Raw genomic sequence first — 20,212 nt, forward strand, 5'->3', positions numbered from 1 at the left:
AGACAAAAAAGAAACAAAAATCCATTCTACTCTGTCTCTCTACATTCTTTTATCTCCTTTCTGTTTAGTCATGTATTGGAATATTTGGACCTATCATACTGTGTCTTTTAGCTTTCCTTGATATTTTCCCCATCTATACTTCTAGGTTGTGTAATGAGAGTCTTGCCAGATCATCCTGCTCACAGCTTTGCTCTTAAGTTGTATCCCTCTACCATTCAGCCTGTCTTTTGTTTTTATTTAATGGCTATATCTTATTCTATGCCCTTGTGATATCAAATACACTTATTGTCCTCTTCTGTGGATTTTTTTTTTCGAAGTTTTTCTTTGGGCCTTTCTTGAAGTATTTTGGTGATTCATAGTTGTAGTTTGTTTGGTTGCTTATTTAGTGTCTGATTTTTATATTTGAGAGCCCCTTTTTATGGATCTTGTTCTGTTTATCAAAGACAGTGATGAGAGAGGTAGGCTGTGCTGCCAGGTAAGGACAGATCAGTATTTTGATTCTGGGCATAGGCTTCTCTTTTCTTCTTGACGGTAAGCAAGTACCTGGGGGGCACTGCTCTACTTCTCCAGCTCCACTGGCTTCATCCACTGTTATGTTATAGGCTGGGTACAGACACCCCATCAGCCCCCAACTTGGCCCATGTTTGGAGGATGGGACTTGTTTAGTTATTCTCAGTCAGCTCCCTAATGACTCACTCTGCCCAGCATCCACGGGCACCCTCCTGCTTTTTTGCACCTATTGATTCTGGGTTCCAAACCATTCCTCCCTTTGCAGTAGCCTACCTGTTTTGTGTTGTGATTTTTCTCATTTTATTTGCCAATAAATTTGATCCCATGGGCTCTCTTTCTGGCATTCCTCAAAATTTCAATTCCATTGCTAGCCCTCTCATTTTTCAGTGCCGTAGCAGATTTTCTTGTTCTACTCTAGCACCTTATGGAATTTAGGATTCAAAGAGACAGTAGATTCTTCTGTTCCATCTGCCATCTTGATCCAATCTCACTATTACCATGTTAAGCAACAGAAAAAAAACTTTTGTAGCCTGCCTTTCATTCCAGTTAATTTTCTTGAAAAGAACTAGTGTTGCAGTGGCTCCTGGGCTGGTCCTATAGTTACAAAAAGTGCTGTACCACTAGCCATTCACGAAAAGTATTATTTACAAGGAATTACTGAAATATCAGCTGTTTACTCTGCTTCCTAGTATGCACAATTTTGTGATGAACCTATTGATACTCAAAAGCATATCCTAGCAGTGAACACTCTTGGGGTCATAAAATAGTATTCAGTAATAACCAATTTTATTTGCAATGAAGGAGAGATTAGAGACAATAGAACTATCTTAAAAACTACTCAGTTGGTCAGCATCATGGCAGAGTAAGACATTCCTCTTTTTTGTCCCTCCCATTTAAACAATGAATTAGACATCCATCCACAAACAAAAGCACTGCTGTGGGAACAAGCACCATATGTCAAGGGACCCAGAAGGAGTCTCACTGACCTGTTAATCCAGTAACGGGCTGTGGAACAAGCAACAGTGTCCCAAACCCTCTTGTCCAGTCAGTCAGGAAAAAACCCTGGAGAGTGACCTGGGCAGATACACATGGTTAGGAGAAAATTTACAGAAATCCAGACTTTCCAAGGGGAGATTTCAGCCCACCATCAGAGAAGGAAAATCAAACAAACAAAAAAACCCCAAGTCTCGTTGACAGTTTGAGGGACTTTCCCAGTGCTGACCCCCACCTCCAAGGCAACACTGCAAGAGGGGCTGAACTATCCAGCAGTGGCAACCTCTGTTGGGAAAAAAGGGAGCAGTGAGTGAGTGCCCAACTACCCCAGTGATGTAGAACACAGCAGGAGAAACCTGTTTCTCTCCTGCAGTACCCAAAGTACTGAGGCAGGACCTCTATGACTAGGGGGTTAGCAGGAAAGAGGCAGATAAGAAAATCAAAAGGCATTAGAGGAATGCAGTTTCTGCTGACAGCATTCAGGACTTTAGCAGGAAGTCTACCCACAAGCCTCAGGGAGTGCCTCACCCAAGGATCACCCTACTGGATCCATGGGCATCCCCAATGCCCCAGGTGCTAAACTCACACCTCCCCCACTCTGCGGTCAGCTCCTTATGCACTCTTGGGGTGCAGCTGCAAGAGCAAGTCCAGTGAACACTATCAGAAAAAAAGACCAGGATAGGTGGGCAAGGGAGAAACCACAAACTTGAGGTATAGCACCACCTTCTGGAAAACAAAAGAGACTTCCGGCAGCCAGTCTGGTGAGTGGTAAGACCCAGAGAAGACATAAACGCTTAAGAAGTCTAACCTACCTAAGGAGACAAAAGACCTGTATGCAGAAAACTATAAGACACTGATGAAGGAAATTAAAGATGATACAAACAGAGAGAGACACCATGTTCTTGGATTGGAAGAATCAACACTGTGAAAATGACTATACTACCCAAAGCAATCTACAGATTCAATGCAATCTCTAACAAATTACCAATGGCATTTTTCACAGAACTAGAACAAAAAATGTCACAATTTGTATGGAAACACAAAAGACCCCGAATAGCCAAAGCAATCTTGAGAAAGAAAAATGGAGCTGGAGGAATCAGGCTCCCTGACTTCAGACTATACTACAAAACTACAGTAATCAAGACAGTATGGTACTGGCACAAAAACAGAAATATAGATCAATGGAACAGGATAGAAAGACCAGAGATAAACCCACGCACATATGGTCACCTTATCTTTGAAAAATGAGGCAAGAATATACACTGGAGAAAAGCCAGCCTCTTCAATAAGTGGTGCTGGGAAAACTGGACAGGTACATGTAAAAGTATGAAATTAGAGCACTCCCTAACACCATACACAAAAATAAATTCAAAATGGATTAAAGACCTAAATGTAAGGCCAGACACTATAAAACTCTTAGAGGAAAACATAGAACACTGTGACATAAATCACAGCAAGATTCCTTTTGACCCACCTCCTAATGGAAATAAAAACAAAAATAAACAAATGGGACCTAATGAAACTTAAAAGCTTCTGCACAGCAAAGGAAAACATAAACAAGATGAAAAGACAACCCACATAATGGGAGAAAATATTTGCAAATGAAGCAACTGACAAAGGACTAATCCCCAAAATTTATAAGCAGCTCACGCAGCTCAATATCAAAAAAACAAACAACCAAATCCAAAAATGGGCAGAAGACCTAAATAGACATTTCTCCAAAGAAGATATACAGATAGCCAACAAACACATGAAACAATGCTCAATATCACTAATCATTAGAGAAATGCAAATCAAAACTACAATGAGGTATCACCTCATCAGAATGGCCATCATCAAAAATCTACAAACAATAAATGCTGGAGAGGGTGTGGAGAAAAGGGAACCCTCTTGCACTGCTGGTGGGAATGTAAATTGATACAGCCACTATGGAGAACAGTATGGAGGTTCCTTAAAAAACTAAAAATAGAACTACCTTATGACGCAGCAATCCCACTCCTGGGCAAATACCCTAAGAAAACCATAATTCAAAAAGAGACATGTACCACAATGTTCATTACAGCACTATTTACAATAGCCAGGACATGGAAGCAACCTAAGTGTCCATTGACAGATGAATGTATAAAGAAGATGTGGCACATATATACAATGGAATATTACTCAGCCATAAAAAGAAACGAAATTGAGTTACTTGTAGTGAGGTGGATGGACCTAGAGTCTGTCATACAGAGTGAAGTAAGTCAGAAAGAGAAAAACAAATACCATATGCTAACACATATATATGGAATCTAAAAAAAAAAAAATGGTTATGAAGAACCTAGGGGCAGGACAGGAATAATGACACAGATGTAGAGAATGGACTTGAGGACACAGGGAGGGGAAAAGGTAAGCTGGTACGAAGTAAGAGAGTGGCATGGACATATATACACTACCAAATGTAAAGCAGATAGCTAGTGGGAAGCAGCCACATAGCACAGGGTGATCAGCTCAGTGCTTTTGTGACCACCAAGAGGGGTGGGATAGGGAGGGTGGAAGGGAGATGCAAGAGGGAGGAGATATGGGGATATATATGTATAGCTGATTCATTTTGTTATAAAGCAGAAATGAACACACCATTGTAAAGCAATTATACTCCAATAAAGAGTTTAAAAAAATAAAGCTTAAGAATTCTGCCACAAGAGGGGGCAAGAAGAGTGCAGCAGGTATTCCCATACAAAGGCAAAGAAATCTCCAGATATAACAGCTCCAAATAACAGTATACCCCCCATCTGAAGCCAAACAGTAAAGATTTAACTAAGATGTCAGCTACTTCAAATGTGAAAGCAGCAGTACCAAACTATAAGGACCATGAAAAATCAAGGAAACATGTCATCACCAAAAGAATAATTTTCCAATAACTAAGCTCAAAGGTATGGAATTTTGTGATCTAGCTGATAACTCAAAATAGCTGTTTTGAAGAAATTCAATTACAAGAAAATTCAGTCAAATCCGGAAAAGAGGTACATGAACAAGATATTTACCCAAGGGATAGATATTATAAAAAAGAACTAAATTCTGGAGCTGGAGGAATTCAATAAAAGAAATGAAAAATGCAACAGAGAGCATCTGCAGCAGAGTGAAGCAAATGGAAGACAGGATACGTGACCTAGAGGACAGGAATTTTGAAATAATAGAGCAGAACAAAGATAAATGAATCAAAAGAGTAAAGAAAGCCATTGTTATCTATAAGATTCCATCAAAAGAACAAATATATGAATAATCAATGTTCCAGAAGCAGTAGAGAGGAAGAAGGGGAGAGAAAATTTATTTAAAGAAATGATAGTTGAGCAGAAACCTGGGGAGGGATTTGGATATCCAAGTTCATGAAGCTAACAGGTCACCCTATGATCTCAATGGAAAAAGACCTTCTTTAAGACATTATAATGAATCTGTCAAAAAATCAGAAAAGCAGCCAGGAAAAAAAGATTGTAACATACAAAGAAACCCCCATTAGGCTATTAGTGGAAATACAAAACAATCAGAAAACAAAGAATAAGATGGCATTAGTAAGCCTTTGCATATCAATAATGCTAAATATAAATGGACTGAATTCACCAAACGAGGTACAAAGTAGCTAGATGGATTGAAAAAAATAAAAAGATCAACTATATGCTGCCTACAAGAGACTCAGTTCAGCTTGAAGGACACACAGGCTCAAAGTTGCAGGATATACGGATATAAAATCAACATACAGAATCAGTTGCATTTATATATACCAGTAAGAAAACAACTGAAAAGAAATAAAATTATCCCATTTACAATAGCATCAAAAACAATAAAACATTTAGGAATAAATTTAACAAAGGAAGTGAAAGATCTGTACAATGAAAACCACAGGACTTTGATGAAAGAAACTGAAAAAGTCACAAACAAATGGAAAGATATTCTGTGCTCACAAATTGGAAGAATTAATACTGTTAAAATGTCCATGTTACCCAAACCCATCTATAGATTCAATGCAATCCCTATCAAAATTCCCATGGCATTTTTCACAGAAATAGAAGAAACAATCCTAATGTTCATATGGGATCAAAAAAGACCCTAAAGAGCCAAAGCAATCCTGAGAAAGAAAAAAGCCAGAGGCATTACACTTCCTGATTTCAAACTATACTACAAAGCTACAGTAATTAAAACAGTATGGTACTGGCATAAAAACAGACACATAGACCAACGGAAAAGAATAGAGAGCCCAGAAATAACCCCCTGCATAAACAGTCACCTAATATTTGACAAGGGAGCCAAGGACACTGAGGGGGGAAAGAACAGTCTCTTCAACAAATGGTGTTGGGAAAACTGGATAACCACATGCAGAAAAATGAAATTGGACCCCTATCTTACACCACTCACAAAAATTAACTCAAAATAGATTAAAGACTTAAAAAGAAGACCTGACACCATAAGACTCCTAGAAGAAAACATACAGAAGAAGCTCCTTGATAATGATCTGTGCAATATTTTGGACATGACACCAAAAGCACAAGCAACAAAAGAAAAATCAACAAGTGGGACTACATCAAACTAAAAAGTTTCTGCACAGCAAAATATCAAAAAAAAAAAAGGCAACATATGGAATGGGAGACAGTGTTTGCAAACCATATATCAAATAAGAGATTAATATCCAAAATATGTAAAGAAATCATACAACTTAATAACAAAAACTCAAATAATCTGACTAAAAAATGGATGTAGGAACCAAATACACACTTTTCCAAAGAAGATATCCAGATGGACAACAGGTACATGACAAGGTGCTCAACATCACTAATCATCAGGGAAATGCAAACCAAAACCTCATACCTGTTAGAATGGGTGTCATCAAGAAGACAAAAGAGGGACTTCCCTGGTGGCACAGTGGTTAGGAGTCTGCCTGCCAATGCAGGGGACATGAGTTTGAGCCCTGGTCCAGGAAGATCCCACATGCCATGGAGCAACTAAGCCCGTGCGCCACAACTACTGAGCCTGCACTCCAGAGCCCGCAAGCCACAACTACCGAAGCCCGCATGCCACAACTACTGAAGCCCACGTGCCTAGAGCCCGTGCTCTGCAACAAGAGAAGCCACCGCAATGAGAAGTCCACGCACTGTAACGAAGAGTAGCCCCCGCTTGCCACAACTAGAAAAAGCCTGCATGCAGCAACGAAGACCCAACGCAGCCAAAAATAAATAAATTTATGAAAAAAAAAGACAAAAGTGTTGTAAGCATGTGAGGGTGAGGGAACCCTTGTACACTGTTGGTGGGAACATAAATTGGTACAGCTACTATAGAAAACACTACAACAATTCCTCAAAAAGTTAAAAATAGAACTACCATACGACCCAGCAATTCCACCTCTGGGTATATATCCAGAGAAATGAAAACAGGACATTGAAGAGACATATACACTCCTATGTTTATTGCTGCATTATTCACAATAGCCAAGAGATGGAAACAACCTAAATGTCCATCAACAGATGAATGGATAACATATATATTATCTTATATATATATATAGTTTATATATATATAGCTTTATACACACACACACACACACACACACACACACACACACACACACACAATGGAGTATTACTCAGCCATGAGAAAGGAGGAAATCCTGCCATTTGTGACAACATGTAGCTAATGCTACACCTGTATCATGCTACACCTATTTATGTATTGCAATATATAAACATATCAAATCAACACATTGTACACCTTAAACTTACACAATTTATATGTTAATTATACCTCAATAAAAATAAATTTTTAAAAACCTACTCTGTTGACTTTAGGAAAAGGCCCAGCACTGCCTTTAGCTGCCTCATTTGAGAGGGCCTCTTAAATCAAGAATTCTACGTCTAGGCCCTCCTGTAGCTGTGTCCCCATCTGCAGGGCCAATAGGATATGACCATATGGAGCCCATTTCGTTCCATTCAAGGTCATGTTCAAGGCACCGGGGACTCAAATTTCCTGCCTAGACAGCTCAGCTTCCATGGCCTGCATGAGCCTCTTCAGTCAGGCCCATTTTCCCAAAATCGCACCTTAATATCTAACAGTGGCCAAGAGGTGGCTATTTGCAGAGGGATAAAACTTAGGCATGTAGGCTGAAGAATCTACAAATGTTCCTTAGTGGCTCGTAAGAGATGGAGCAGTGGAAGAGGAGAGGAATGGGCTGTGGGCTGGCTGTCTCCTGGCTGCTACCTTCTGACATGGAATTCTGAGAAGTCTGAAAATTCTGAAAGCCAAGCTGTCTATGCATGTTGTTGTGAACATAATTTAATATCTTGTTAGCTTGATTTTATTACATAAAAATATTTTCACCTATTGCCTCAGGCCCTGAAAATGTTAGGGGAGGACCTAGGAAGGAGAAAGGTAGTGATTGCTAAGTGGATTTCAGGCAGAGTCCTTGTTAATAGAGATGCCACAAGGAAGTCCTGATCAGTTGTAGGTTAAGTCACTTACAGCTACCACCATCTTCTTTAGCCAGTGGACACTTACATTCCATATCTAATCTGTTTCTTCCTGAAGTTTGAGTCAACCAGGACAACAGAAAGTTCTAGGATCACTTTGTAGGTTCCTAGAAGCCAGAAGACTAATCCTAATTCCTCTGTTTCTTACAGAGTTACAACATCTTATGGTCTTCTAAGCCTGTGGCACGGGATGTAGGCTTATCTGAGTAAAAAACTGACTTGTTGACTAAGATCATAAAGGCAGTGTAGTATAGTGTTTAAGAACACAACTGTATCATCAGACTGCTTAGGTGCAGTTCCTAGATTGTGAGTCAATTAATGTCCCTAAGCACAGTGACAATATGCTGGACCTGGTTTGCAACAGCTCAGTGAGAGCCCATTATATGTTTATCTTCCCAACTCCATGTTCAGTGACATCACATTGGTAGTCTGCTATTGGCCATGGTGGAAGCATTTACACCACAGAAATTGGGTTCAAATTAGTTTCTGTTTTTTAACTTAGTAATCACAATAGTTCCCACATTATAGGGGAGCTAGGATGAGAACGTGTGTGAGTGTGTGTGTATGTATATGTGTGTGTGTATAATCATGTAGCAAATGCTCAATAAGTGCTACCAGTTATTAATACATGGTCAGAATGTACTAGTTTATAAGGCAGAGGAAACAGACTCTGGAAACAAGAGACATACACTTCCATTACGTATAAAGTGTTGGTATAAGATCTTTGAGTACATCTTTCCAATCCTATTCCTTTGAAACTTATTTCATACTGGTTTTGTCGTCTTTCTCAGTAGAGGAAGCAGAAGAAAAAAAAAAAGCTAAGATAAGATTAGACAGGAATCCTAACTGGTCAAGCCTTTTGTGGTAAAGCATAAGTGTCAGCAGAGATCTCTGAATTTGTAAAAGCTTGTTTTTAACCTCTAACAGCCAAGAGATGGAGCCTATAAACTTGTAGGAGCTACTGAAGAGCAGCAGTAAGTGAACCTGTTGAAAGTTATCATCACCTCTCATTATAGCAATGCCTCATATTTGTACAGTGCTTCATTTTCACACATATTCTGGGTTATTTCCATAACAGCCCTGTGAAGTGGTAGATGTGGAAATAAGCTTACAGAGATGAAGACATTTGCTCAAAGGTATGGTTAACTGAGTTTCAACACAAGTTGACACTAAGTCTAAGATACTTTGAACTAGAAATACAACCTCAGCACCCCCCATGTTTTGAAGGGGTTTATCTACAAACCAAACATTAGGATTTAGTAGTCAGTTGTTTCCTCCCAGTTGACATAATTCCAACTAAAGCACAATATCTTGATATTCAATTAGCCTTTTAGGGCTTTTGATCTATGTGGATGTATTATTCTAGTTATTCTCATGTAACGCTGATATGATAGCAGCATCCATTTTACAACAGTTGATGAAGGCCTAGAGAAATGAAGGACTTGCCTAAAATAAGCAGGAAAACCCAAGGGTAACCTTCTACTAATCACACTGTACTCCTTATCTGATTTTCAGCACAAAATACAAAAGTCCTTTTTCTCACCTGATACAAATTCTCCTTAAGCTCCTGAGTTTCCGAAGGGCTAAGGCCATTTCTTTTGCCTTGGAAGATGAAGGGTCCTCCAACTCCATCTAATGACCCTCAATGTACTGACAAATTCAGGAGTGTATCAAACATTACTAGAAATGAGGCCCATTAAGAAGGGCCTAGTTGGGACTTCCCTAGTGGCGCAGTGGTTAAGAATCCATGTGCCAATGTAAGGGACACAGGTTCGATCCCTGGTCCGGGAAGATCCCACATGCCGTGGAACAACTAAGCCCGTGCACCACAACTACTGAGCCTGCACTCTAGATCCCGAGCCACAACTACTGAAGCCTGCGCACCTAGAGCCTGTGCTCCGCAACAATAGAAGTCCCCACAATAAGAAGCCCATGCACCGCAACGAAGAGTAGCTCCTGCTCGGCGCAACTAGAGAAAGCCCGTGCACAGCAACGGGCCCAACACAGCCAAAAATAAATAAATAAAATATAAATAAATTTATTTAAAAAAAAAAAAGAAGGGCCTAGTCATTTTACCAAGTTTCTTGCTCAATTAGTATTCATTAACAAGTCAGGTTCTGACTTATTTCTGGAAATCATATTTTGGATACAATGGGACAGCAGAGATCTACTAATCTAGATATGAGTTAGATAAAAGCTATTCCTGCAGAACTAAGTTTAGGGCTTCCTCTACGCCTGGCAACCAAACACAGATCCTCAAGGACCAAAGCTCCTCTTTCTAGTGACCATCTTCCTAAAATGAGCCTGTCTTATTTCCAAGGGGACTGACCCTAGGGAAGACGGATGGGTACTTCATAAGTTGTAACAGTTGAGTAACTACTGTTCCCCAGATTTTCGTGGAAGTGACTGATTCCAGTTCTACTACTATGTAGCTGGATCAAGTTTGTTTTCTCATTGATTTGAAAAAGGGGTTCCACCTCCCCTTTTCTAAGGCTCCAGATATGTTAGTTATGTAACTAACATAAGAGCAAGAGCTGAGTATCAGCTGGAAACTGAGTGGGTCATTTTTTTCTACTAGCATAATTTGTAATTCTACCATAGAGTGCAGTAAGAGAAAATACTCCTAGGAAAAGTATTATTAAGGACAATTAATATTTCTCCCTCAGTTCACTTCTACTCCTAAACATCTGAGAGTTCAAGTTGTGACGTGATTTCTTAAAAAAATTTTTTCTTGAACACCAAGCCACCTAATCCTTAGATTAGCTCTTGTTACACTGCACAGATGGCTACATAAAATGGTCTCTCTCCATTCTTATATTCTTAAAAAAAAAAGAAAAAAGAATCCCTTATTTGTTTGGTACTTCATAATATACAAGTCTTCACATATATCTCATGTAACCTTCACAGAAAGCAAATATTTTCATCACTTAACATGAGAATACTGATCCTTGTCCCAGGTGATATTACTGGTAATGGGGAGTTTCAGAAATAGAACTTGGGACCTTTGAGCCCAGTATTCTTTTTTTCCATATACCAAGCCACCCTTAAGTATAAAAGATTTTGATCCAAAGCATTTCTATTTGTTCAGAAAAAAAATTTTTTTTTAATCTACTACAAAAATTCACAAAAGATAAAATTACTCGCCATCAAAGCCTTACTGGTGGTACACTGATTTCCGGAGTCACAGAGTCGGGTCTCAGCGTGTTCAGCACCACGTGGGTGTGTTCCACACCTACACAATCACTGCCCCACAGCTTTCCAACCAAATCAAGTGCATTACAAGAGAGGCAGGATAATACATTACCACAGACCTGAATAAACGACCTCACAAAGTGAAACAGACTTTTCTGAAAGCTTACCTGAGTGCAAGCTGATTCCGTCCTCTGACTGGGAACTGGTAATGGAATATTAAGAAGCCAAAACTGAGATTCCTGCTATGAAACTAACAACACAAAATACTGTAATTTTAGAAAAGTTTGTAAAAGATTGCTGATTGGCTATGTTCAAACTATCAGTGGCTGGAAGCTACATACTGAAAACTTAAATACCAGAAACCCATTTGAACTTTAAGAAGTTTGGGGACAGTGAACATGGCAGGCAGAAAGAGAATCTGTACATCTAAATTCCAAGAAAAGGTCTGAGAGCACTGTTCTATTGAGAAAAGCATTACAATGTGATGACTATTCAAAGTCTTCCAGTTGGCATTCTGGTTAGGATTGTAGGATCTTTCTCTAAAACGTGTTTCTTATACGTGAAAAGGATTTAAAAATTATAATATATTAAGTGCAAGCAAATTATTACCTTCTTAGGGCATTAAAATTGATTAGTTAAAAGAATGTTAATTGTAATCCTCTACTTCAAAAGAAATAATGAACATGGCCGTTCTTTTCTTCTTGCCTTTGGGGTAACTTTCCTATTCTTTGGTAGCACTAGAGGCCCCCAGAACCTGTAAACCAGATCTCTAAGTAAATAATTTCCTAGCATTTTTTAATGAATCAAAAATAAGATTCCCACTGGGACTTCGCTGGCGGTCCAGTGGTTATGACTCCGTGCCTCCAATGCACGGGGCGTGGGTTCGATCCCTGGTCGGGGAACTAAGATCCCAAATGCCTCGTAACCAAAAAAAAAAAAGAGAGAGAGAGATTCCCAGGTATTTTTCCCAAACTTGTAAGGTCCCTAGTTGCCTAGCAATCAGCAAGATAATAGCAGGAAAGCAAGAACTCGTTTCTTGCCTCTATCTTGGGGCGGGGTGTGTGTGTGGGGAATCTCAATGGGAATCCCATCACTAAACCATCAAATGAGGCAAAACCGATGGCTTTTTACCTAGACTTATGCCCAAGATTCAGGCATAATACCACCACCTCGGGCACTATGTCATGTTTGAAACAACTTGCTTCTCACAGCCACTGAGCAGCTGGAGCTATAATCAGAGCTCCATTCTCTCCAATGTACTTAATTGTACACCGTTTTCTAATTATAAAATATCACAATGCCAATGTTAAAATACCAGGATTGTGGGAAAGACATTTAAAAAGCATTGCCCGACAAAATGGAAAGATGAAAAATTGTACACTTCACAGATTTTCATTCACTCATTCAAGCACCTTCCTTTCCATATGGTTCAAGTGGTAGAGGTTACAGTCTATCAGTACTAGCACAGAACAGAATGAATCAACGCTCTTACAATATTGAAAGACAAGGACCATCCCTAACACTACTTTCCTTTAGTTCCTCCTCCTAAATTTTTAAGTCATCCATTCCTTCAATATGCAATATCTCAGCATCATTGCAACAATATTTTATATCTAGAGATTTTCTAAACTTTGTAGGGAACTGGATCAATAAACCAGAAGATGGCTTCTACCAATGAATTTTAATTTTTTTGGCTTAAATGATACCAAACAATGGTTATTTCTGAGGTTTACTGCAAGTTAATTATTGTCTGCAAAACTAAGTATTCTTCCTCTACACAAACGAGGGTAACCAATAATCTTTAACTTCTCATTCAAAAAGAAAACAACCAAACAATAAACACAAAACAAGAAATTAGCTAGAAAGCTATGGCTTGTTTCCCACTCAGAAAAAAACTATAACCGGTAACAAATAAAGTACAATTTCTGTAAGTGGATATTTTTTTAAATTATAAGGTTTTCATTTCTAAAAGAGTGAAGAGCTGCAACACTTTTCTAGTCAGCTTAATCTGTCAGAAGATTTCATATCAATATTGACAGCCTCAGTACTTTCTTTTTTGCTATTACATAGTCAACTTTTAAAAGGCAATTCCTCACATTAAATTCATGTGTTCTTAAAAATGTAGACTAAAGTTAAATGGGCAAAGATAAAGGTCCACACTGCATTTTGGGGGAGGGGAGGGCAAGTTGTTTCCAAAAAGCAAAAACTCTTTGGTGACAAGTATTTTACAAACACCAATTTTATTCTTTCACAATTGGATACATCAACTTGAATCCCATGAGCAGCTGGATTTGCCACATCTCGTGATTTCCAACCTTAATCATAATTATGTTTTCTCTTTTTCTAGTCATTTATATAAATGGTGGGCAAGAATGCAATAACTATTTTAGTGATTACATGACTTCTATACTAAGACAGTGTGACCCTGCTATATTGAATTTTTGACTCACAGACATTACCACCATGAGATAACTTATTTGCCTGCTGATATTAAAAAAAATCTTTGGTATATAATAGGCAATTATGAGGTGTCAACTTATGAAAACTGAATATATAAAAATAGAGAACTGCCTGAAGTAATTACAATCAATAATTTTAGAGCTGGAAGGAAATTTAGAAATCATCTAATCCTAACTTAATTCCTAGATAATAAAGAAGTCAGATGGAAAGACTTGGTTGGCTAAAATCACACTTCCCATGAGTGCCAGAGCTAGAATTAGAATTTGGGTCTAATATTCCAGGTCAATTATTCCTCACACTATACAATACTCATAGTTAAGAATAAATTACTTAATTCATTTCCCAGCAGATCTTTGTTAGTTTAAGAAAATCAAACCAAACAAAAATGTTCAAAATCTGGCATCTACTCTTCCTTCCTAGTTCATGTTGTTGAATAAATGACAGTTAAACTTTGGAAAGACAAAAGGTCAGGATCAAGGAAATGGACAATTTAAAGTGGATAAATTCAGTATCTGAGCATAATCCTTTTCTCTAGTCCTGAAACAGGTTGACTGCAACACAAATTCTTAGATATCTGCCACTTACCTTTCAGGCTTATAGATAGGGTTGTAGTAACAGATCTCAAGATGTGGAGTTGATTCAATGACAAAATTCATTTGAGCACTTTCCTTCATGGCCACTGCAACCACAAAATCAATTTCTCTCAAAGGAGGTTTCAGTCTTAGAGGGCTCACGTATAATCTCAATCAGTGAAAATAATAGGCAGCTTTCTGTTTATTCTTTAAATTATCTTAGATGGAAAGAAAAAAGGGATTAAAACAAAAATTAACCTAGGAAAAATTTTGTCACTGACATCGATTATCTAGACATCAGCTCATAATGCACTGGGAGATCTACAGTATACTATATGGTATATTTAAGGCACAAAGCTTTATGAGGTTTGAGGTGGCTGCTTACAACAGGAGCTTAAAGAAAGAGATAAAAAAAGATACTTTATAAAAGCAGCAGAATTTAATAAAATTTTAATTGCAAGGAGTAAATCAAAATGAAAATTTGAAAAGTTAAAGCATATTTGTGTTTATTTATAGATTGTTATCACATGAATTATAAAGAAAAAAAGAATATCAGAATGGAACTGGATAGATGTATTCATGCTATGGCTAAGAATAAACAATGTTCCTACATATTATGGTTAGTGAGAACATTATCAGTATAACAGGGAATTGTGATTATTTAAAAATATGTAGAACTTACTTAATCTGTGCTTTAGAAATAACTGTATATAGTGTTATAAGCTGAAAAGACTTCAAAAGAATACCAAATATACACTTGTGTATAAGAATTCAGAAAAGGCTGCATTCTGTAAAGTCAATCAGCTGCATTAAAAATGACACAAATCCAAAACAAGATGCATGTTATATAAAAAAGGACTTTGTAAGATTTGCTTGCTGCATTGAATCCACAGTTTAATCCACGAAATTTCCTTTTAATTATCATTTAGACTGAAGCATGCAAATAGTTCTAGGATCTACTTAAGAGTCTTCCCCAAATCCACTACGGCTACATATTCTCTTTTCAGGAGCTAAGCAGGTATTCGGGCAGCTGCTTCCTCCTCTGCATCCGCTCGGTTTGCGTTAATTTCTGCAAGTGTTCGGCCAAACCGTGCCCATTCATCATTTCGGGGGACAGCAATCTGCTGTTAAAAGAAATACAATGTTTTATGTACACTGAAATAAAAGATCATCTGACCTACTATTATTCAGTGTTTTCAAATACTTTTCCGATTAAAAAGTAATAATTGACCTGAATGGCCTTTCCATAATTACAGAGACTATACCAATGATTTATAACATTTCAAAACAAAAGATAGTGTTTGGAAAGTGTGTTGTGACAGCCTCAGAAATGATTTTGCTATTATCATCATCCGTGCAAGAGAGAATGACAACAATGCTCTGTAAATATAACTCCTATGCACTATCTCATGGATTTTGCTGGTGGGCAGGAAGTCCTGAAAAATTTTTACTTCTTGCACCATTCCTAGTATAAAATAATTTGTGAAGCATGGTTCATAAGATCTGGTTTCTTGTAAGTGTTTATTTTTGTTTGGAACCTAAGATAACCTTTCCTGATATCTTAATCCATCTTCATCAAAAGGTATGCTACTTCTTACCACTTTAGTGATGTACCAATAGCAAAAGGGGAAAGGAGGCTTGTGATGCTTTTGCCTCACTAAAGCAGTCCAATAACCAAAAATTTTTGACAGCTGTCATTATAATATTTGAGGAATCTGGCATGCCACATTAGGGCACAAAACATTCAGTGTGGCAAATGGATGTGCCTGCTTCTAAATCTACCATATGACTTGAGACTAGATTGGACAGTGATAACCAATATGGTAGCTACCAGACAAATGTGACTATTTACATTTAAATTACTTAAAATTAAATAAAATAAAAAATTCAGTTCTTCAGTTGTTCTAGCCACATTTTAAGTGTTCAATAGCCAAATGTGGCCAGTGGCTACCACGGTGGATAGTGCAGATACAGAGTAGTTCCATCTGTGCAGACAGTTCAACTGGCTGTTCTAAATGATTCACTCTACCTCCCTCCAGATCTAATTGCTAGAGGCTGTGGGGTTTCCAGAGAGAATGGGGAATCATAAGGCATAGCAAAAGAAAGAGTGAATAAGGTGCTAGCCAGGACTAAAACATGAGGAAATCACTCCTGAGCATCGTGTACAGTCAACCCAAACAGTAAAGATGAGAGAGCTGCAAGTCATCCTGTTGGGTTCAATAATAATGGCTTTGCAACAAGGCTCAAGGAGTCAAGATTGACATTTCACATAGTCATCAGATAACTCTTAAAAGATACTACTTTTGATTTCCACTACCTGGCCCAAAGAAATCTATGAATACAGAAAAATAAAATCTTATCTCAATAACAATTCTGTAAAGCCCCAAAATCCAACTATAACTCTGAATTTCTTCTGCCTGAAGAATTTCTAATTTCCAGCAATGCATGCTTGAAGTACTTCCAACATATGATACTACCCTCCAAATCTGCTGCATGGGGACACAGGACATTCAGTTTAGAAAGAAAATTAATTTCAAGAGTTGCTTCTATAGTGAAAAGTAAGTTTTATCAATTCATGAACTTCAAAGACTAGTTTTAGCCACAAAGATACTGCCACCGCAATGCTGTGAAAGCTAAATAGATGTGTCAAAATTATAGGCAGTGAGCCTCATACCTCTCCCACATCATATATAACAATCTGTCCTTCAGAATCACCCACGGCAATCTCTCTTCCAGAATGGGTCCATCTTACACGATTAAGAGCAGGATTACCCTCCACAGAAATGCTGGCAGTTGGCACCTAAAGTCATTTAAAATATAGTGCAGTGTTAAAAGTTTCATCAGGATTTCTATAAACATGTAAAACTAATTCTTCTTTCTTCCAATCTGGCTACATTTTTAAAAACAAAGATGAAAATAAAGAATTTTCCCGACTTTCTTCCTGTTCAGTGATACATTCTGAAGGACATTATAGTCAATCCTTGAAAATGGTTTGGGAAAATAACTTAAGTCCTTATATAAGAAATTTTCACATGACTGGATACATCATTTTGAAAGATCTTCTCTTTAACAAAGGATTCTTTGTTGTTTTAACTTCTTTAAGAAGTCAAGCCATTTGAAAACAGATGGCCAAAACCTCACTTAAAGAAACATCTCAAAAGCCCTCATAAACAGATTATGGTTCAATTTTAGAGGACAGGAATTACTTTTGTAGCTTGCATCTCTGTTAGCTAAAACCTGTGATTTGATCCACAGTTGCCAGAAACAGTTCATACTAAAGATGCAGTATGGGTCTTTCCAAAGTCCCTGTTCCCATGAACTGTCTGGAGCAGGGCAGGATGATGTCACCAACACAGTGGCACCATCCCCTGCAATCTGACTGTACCCTCTGCTGTGCTAAGGAAAAAGAAATTATTGGCCACGCATGGAGCAAACCTTCAATGTTTGGCTCAGAACAGTATCACAGTAATTTTTAAATTTTTGAAATCTGATTAAAAATAATCCTACTATTTGACACGAGTCATCCTCAAATGATTAATTTAAACTTCTAGAGTGCCAAAACTGTTTTAAGAGAAAAATTATAACTTAGATATTTTCTATGAGTTAGCAAATTACAGAAAAGATCCAAATTTTACTGTGACCACAAATGTCTAACACCAAAATCCAAATTAAGAAAAAAAATTGGTCTCATTCGAAGTAACTAGAAATGTATAATCAAGTCCAGTCATCTAGCCAGTCAATACCTTTCCCTAGCAGTATCTTAATGTTCCTCTTCAAACTACTATGGCACAAGTTAGCACAGTGTTAAAATTCTTACATTTCCAGTATATAATTTCCTTGTCCTGTATAACCAACTAATTTACTTCAAGGGATTTTGGACACTTGCCACTAGAAATATGAAGAGATGTGGGAAAGAGTGGGCTGTGGGGGAAGGCACCAAGAGACTTTCTCCTCAAAAACTTTTATTGGCAGAACTGCTAACATTACTTCTTACCACCACACAGCAATACAGAACTCTAAGAACATTTCAAGCCTCTCCACATTGGTAAAAATAAACCTGGTTAAACATAAATAATAGCTGCAGTTAAATTTCATTCCTAATAACTCATTTTAGTATAGCAGTTAGGAAATTTGATGATTTCTATATTAATTTTATAGTAACAGTAACACTGTTTTCAGTGTTTCATGGAACAAGTCATCAAAATACGTTTTGCTTCATTCAAATAAGTCAGCCTAAGACTAATATTTATGGATAATATACAATTCTATCAAGGCTTAGAGAAAATTTAGAAATTCAGAATTAAGGCTAACATGTCAGCAATCTGAAACTATCTGCTTTCTAGCCTATGAATCAAAAATATCCCAGCTGCCTTATGAATGAGACTTTGTCAGGACGTTAGAGACAGGATAGTGCTTTTTAGAAGTAAAAGGAAAGGCCCCAGTCCTCTTGGCAACAATATTTCTCCCTTCAGTTCTGCACAGCATGGTGTTTATTATTTAGGGTACAAAGCTTATTTGGTTTCTTTGTGATGAAGCTACAATCACGGAGTCCTTTTACATTTCTTGGGATAAAAGGAATTTCACAAATTATTCAATAAATCTCCAATTTTCTATTTTTCAGTGCAATTTTTGTTATTTTCCTGCTCACCTCTGTGTCATTATTGAGATTCCACAAATCCAGCCTACCCATGCCATCCACACAGGCAAACAGGGCTGGGTGGGTGGGTGACCACATAACATCATAAACATAGTCTGAATTATCTTCAAATGAGTACAAAGGCTTGTTATTCTGAAAGGGAAAAGTTGATTTTTAGCACAGTCAAAATATGACATACATTCAACAGGTATGATAACATTTTATGATACTTAACTCAGCCTAGAAAAAGTTCCTATAATTTGTTTCACTAAAGAATTACCTGGAGTTATGAACTAAGAATCAATGACTGGGGTTCCCTGGTGGCGCAGTGGTTAAAAATCTGCCTGCTAATGCAGGGGACATGGGTTCGATCACTGGCCCGGGAAGATCCCACATGCCGCGAAGCAGCTAAGCCCATGTGCCACAACTACTAAGCCTGTGCTCTAGAGCCTGCGAGCCACAACTACTGAAGCCCATGCGCCTAGAGCCCATGCTCCATAACAAGAGAAGCCACCGCAATGAGAAGCCCGCACACCGCAACGAAGAGGAGCCCCCGCTCACTGCAACTAGAGAAAGCCTGTGTGCAGCGACAAAGACCCAACACAGCCACAAATAAATAATTAATTAAAAAACAAAATCAATGACTGGATTGCATTTTCTGTTTAACTTGTAGACACCATACTGTTTAAAAAAAGGAACAGAATGTGCTTTAAAAACATTTCAATGAGAGGATTCTGGAAAGATGGGAGCAATGGCAGTGTACTTTTTGAATCTCCTCTAAATCTCCCCATAAACCCAGACAAAGCAATGAGGATAGCAAAACCAAAGATTCACAGACAACACCTACAACAAAATCAGGAGACAAAACTCCAAATGTAAGCAGGTGGAAACAAACCTTGGACTACTATGAGATCTGCACAGTACATCTGTGCGGGAAGAAGTATGGGAAGGCACGAGGGCTTCTGACAGCTGGAGAATAGAACAGAAGAGCCTCACAGTCCACAGCGGGTGCTCACTGGACAGTGTGGGGGTCAGTCTGAGAGCAGGAGCAGAGACCGGGAGGGAGTTCAACAGAATTCGATTTATAAATAATTGCAGGCAGACTCCAGTGTGGTATAAGTAAGGTCTAATGATGCAGTCTGAGCCTGATAAACTTGCAAAATTAACAAATCAAAGCTCCCTTTTCAAGACAGTCTCACCAAAAAGAAACTGCCGGGAATGGAATCCAAGTTGTGGAATACAGCACAATAGGGACAAAGCAAAGAGAAGGTTCAGATAAAGGTGGTGGAGAGGAACGGAAAAAGGTACATTTCAGAAAGTACAAGATAGAGGGATATATACCCACTTTGCAAAAAACCCAG

General features: G+C 38.1%; 2 protein-coding genes across 10 annotated transcripts in view; one reads left to right on the forward strand and one right to left on the reverse strand.

The window, feature by feature from the left end:
- The window catches only part of SLC25A12 (solute carrier family 25 member 12), a 130,258-nt gene extending 115,695 nt beyond the window's left edge, over window positions 1–14,563 (forward strand). For both annotated transcript variants that reach the window (XM_022570035.3, XM_089916671.1), the window contains one exon: window positions 1–14,563. This exon is cut by the window's left edge and continues 25,848 nt beyond it. The gene's annotated coding sequence lies outside the window, so the exon portion shown is untranslated.
- Window positions 14,564–14,704: 141 nt separating this feature from the next.
- Window positions 14,705–20,212, reverse strand: part of DYNC1I2 (dynein cytoplasmic 1 intermediate chain 2) — a 50,450-nt gene continuing 44,942 nt past the window's right edge. For 5 of the 8 annotated variants that reach the window (XM_022570036.3, XM_030760415.2, XM_030760414.2 and 2 more), the window contains 3 exons: window positions 18,864–19,004; window positions 16,890–17,015; window positions 14,705–15,339 (listed from right to left, as the gene is read on the reverse strand). In XM_022570036.3, coding sequence (XP_022425744.2) covers window positions 15,226–15,339; window positions 16,890–17,015; window positions 18,864–19,004 — 381 coding nt within the window. In that variant the 3' untranslated portion in view covers window positions 14,705–15,225. Of the gene's footprint in view, window positions 15,340–16,889; window positions 17,016–18,863; window positions 19,005–20,212 lie in introns of those variants that run through there. The other 3 variants (XM_030760416.2, XM_089916675.1, XM_089916673.1) reach the window with 2 other exon arrangements.

Source organism: Delphinapterus leucas, chromosome 8 (assembly GCF_059928025.1).
Source record: "Delphinapterus leucas isolate spDelLeu-1000000601 "Yukka" chromosome 8, BTC_Dleu_Yukka2, whole genome shotgun sequence".
Lineage (NCBI taxonomy): Eukaryota > Metazoa > Chordata > Mammalia > Artiodactyla > Monodontidae > Delphinapterus > Delphinapterus leucas.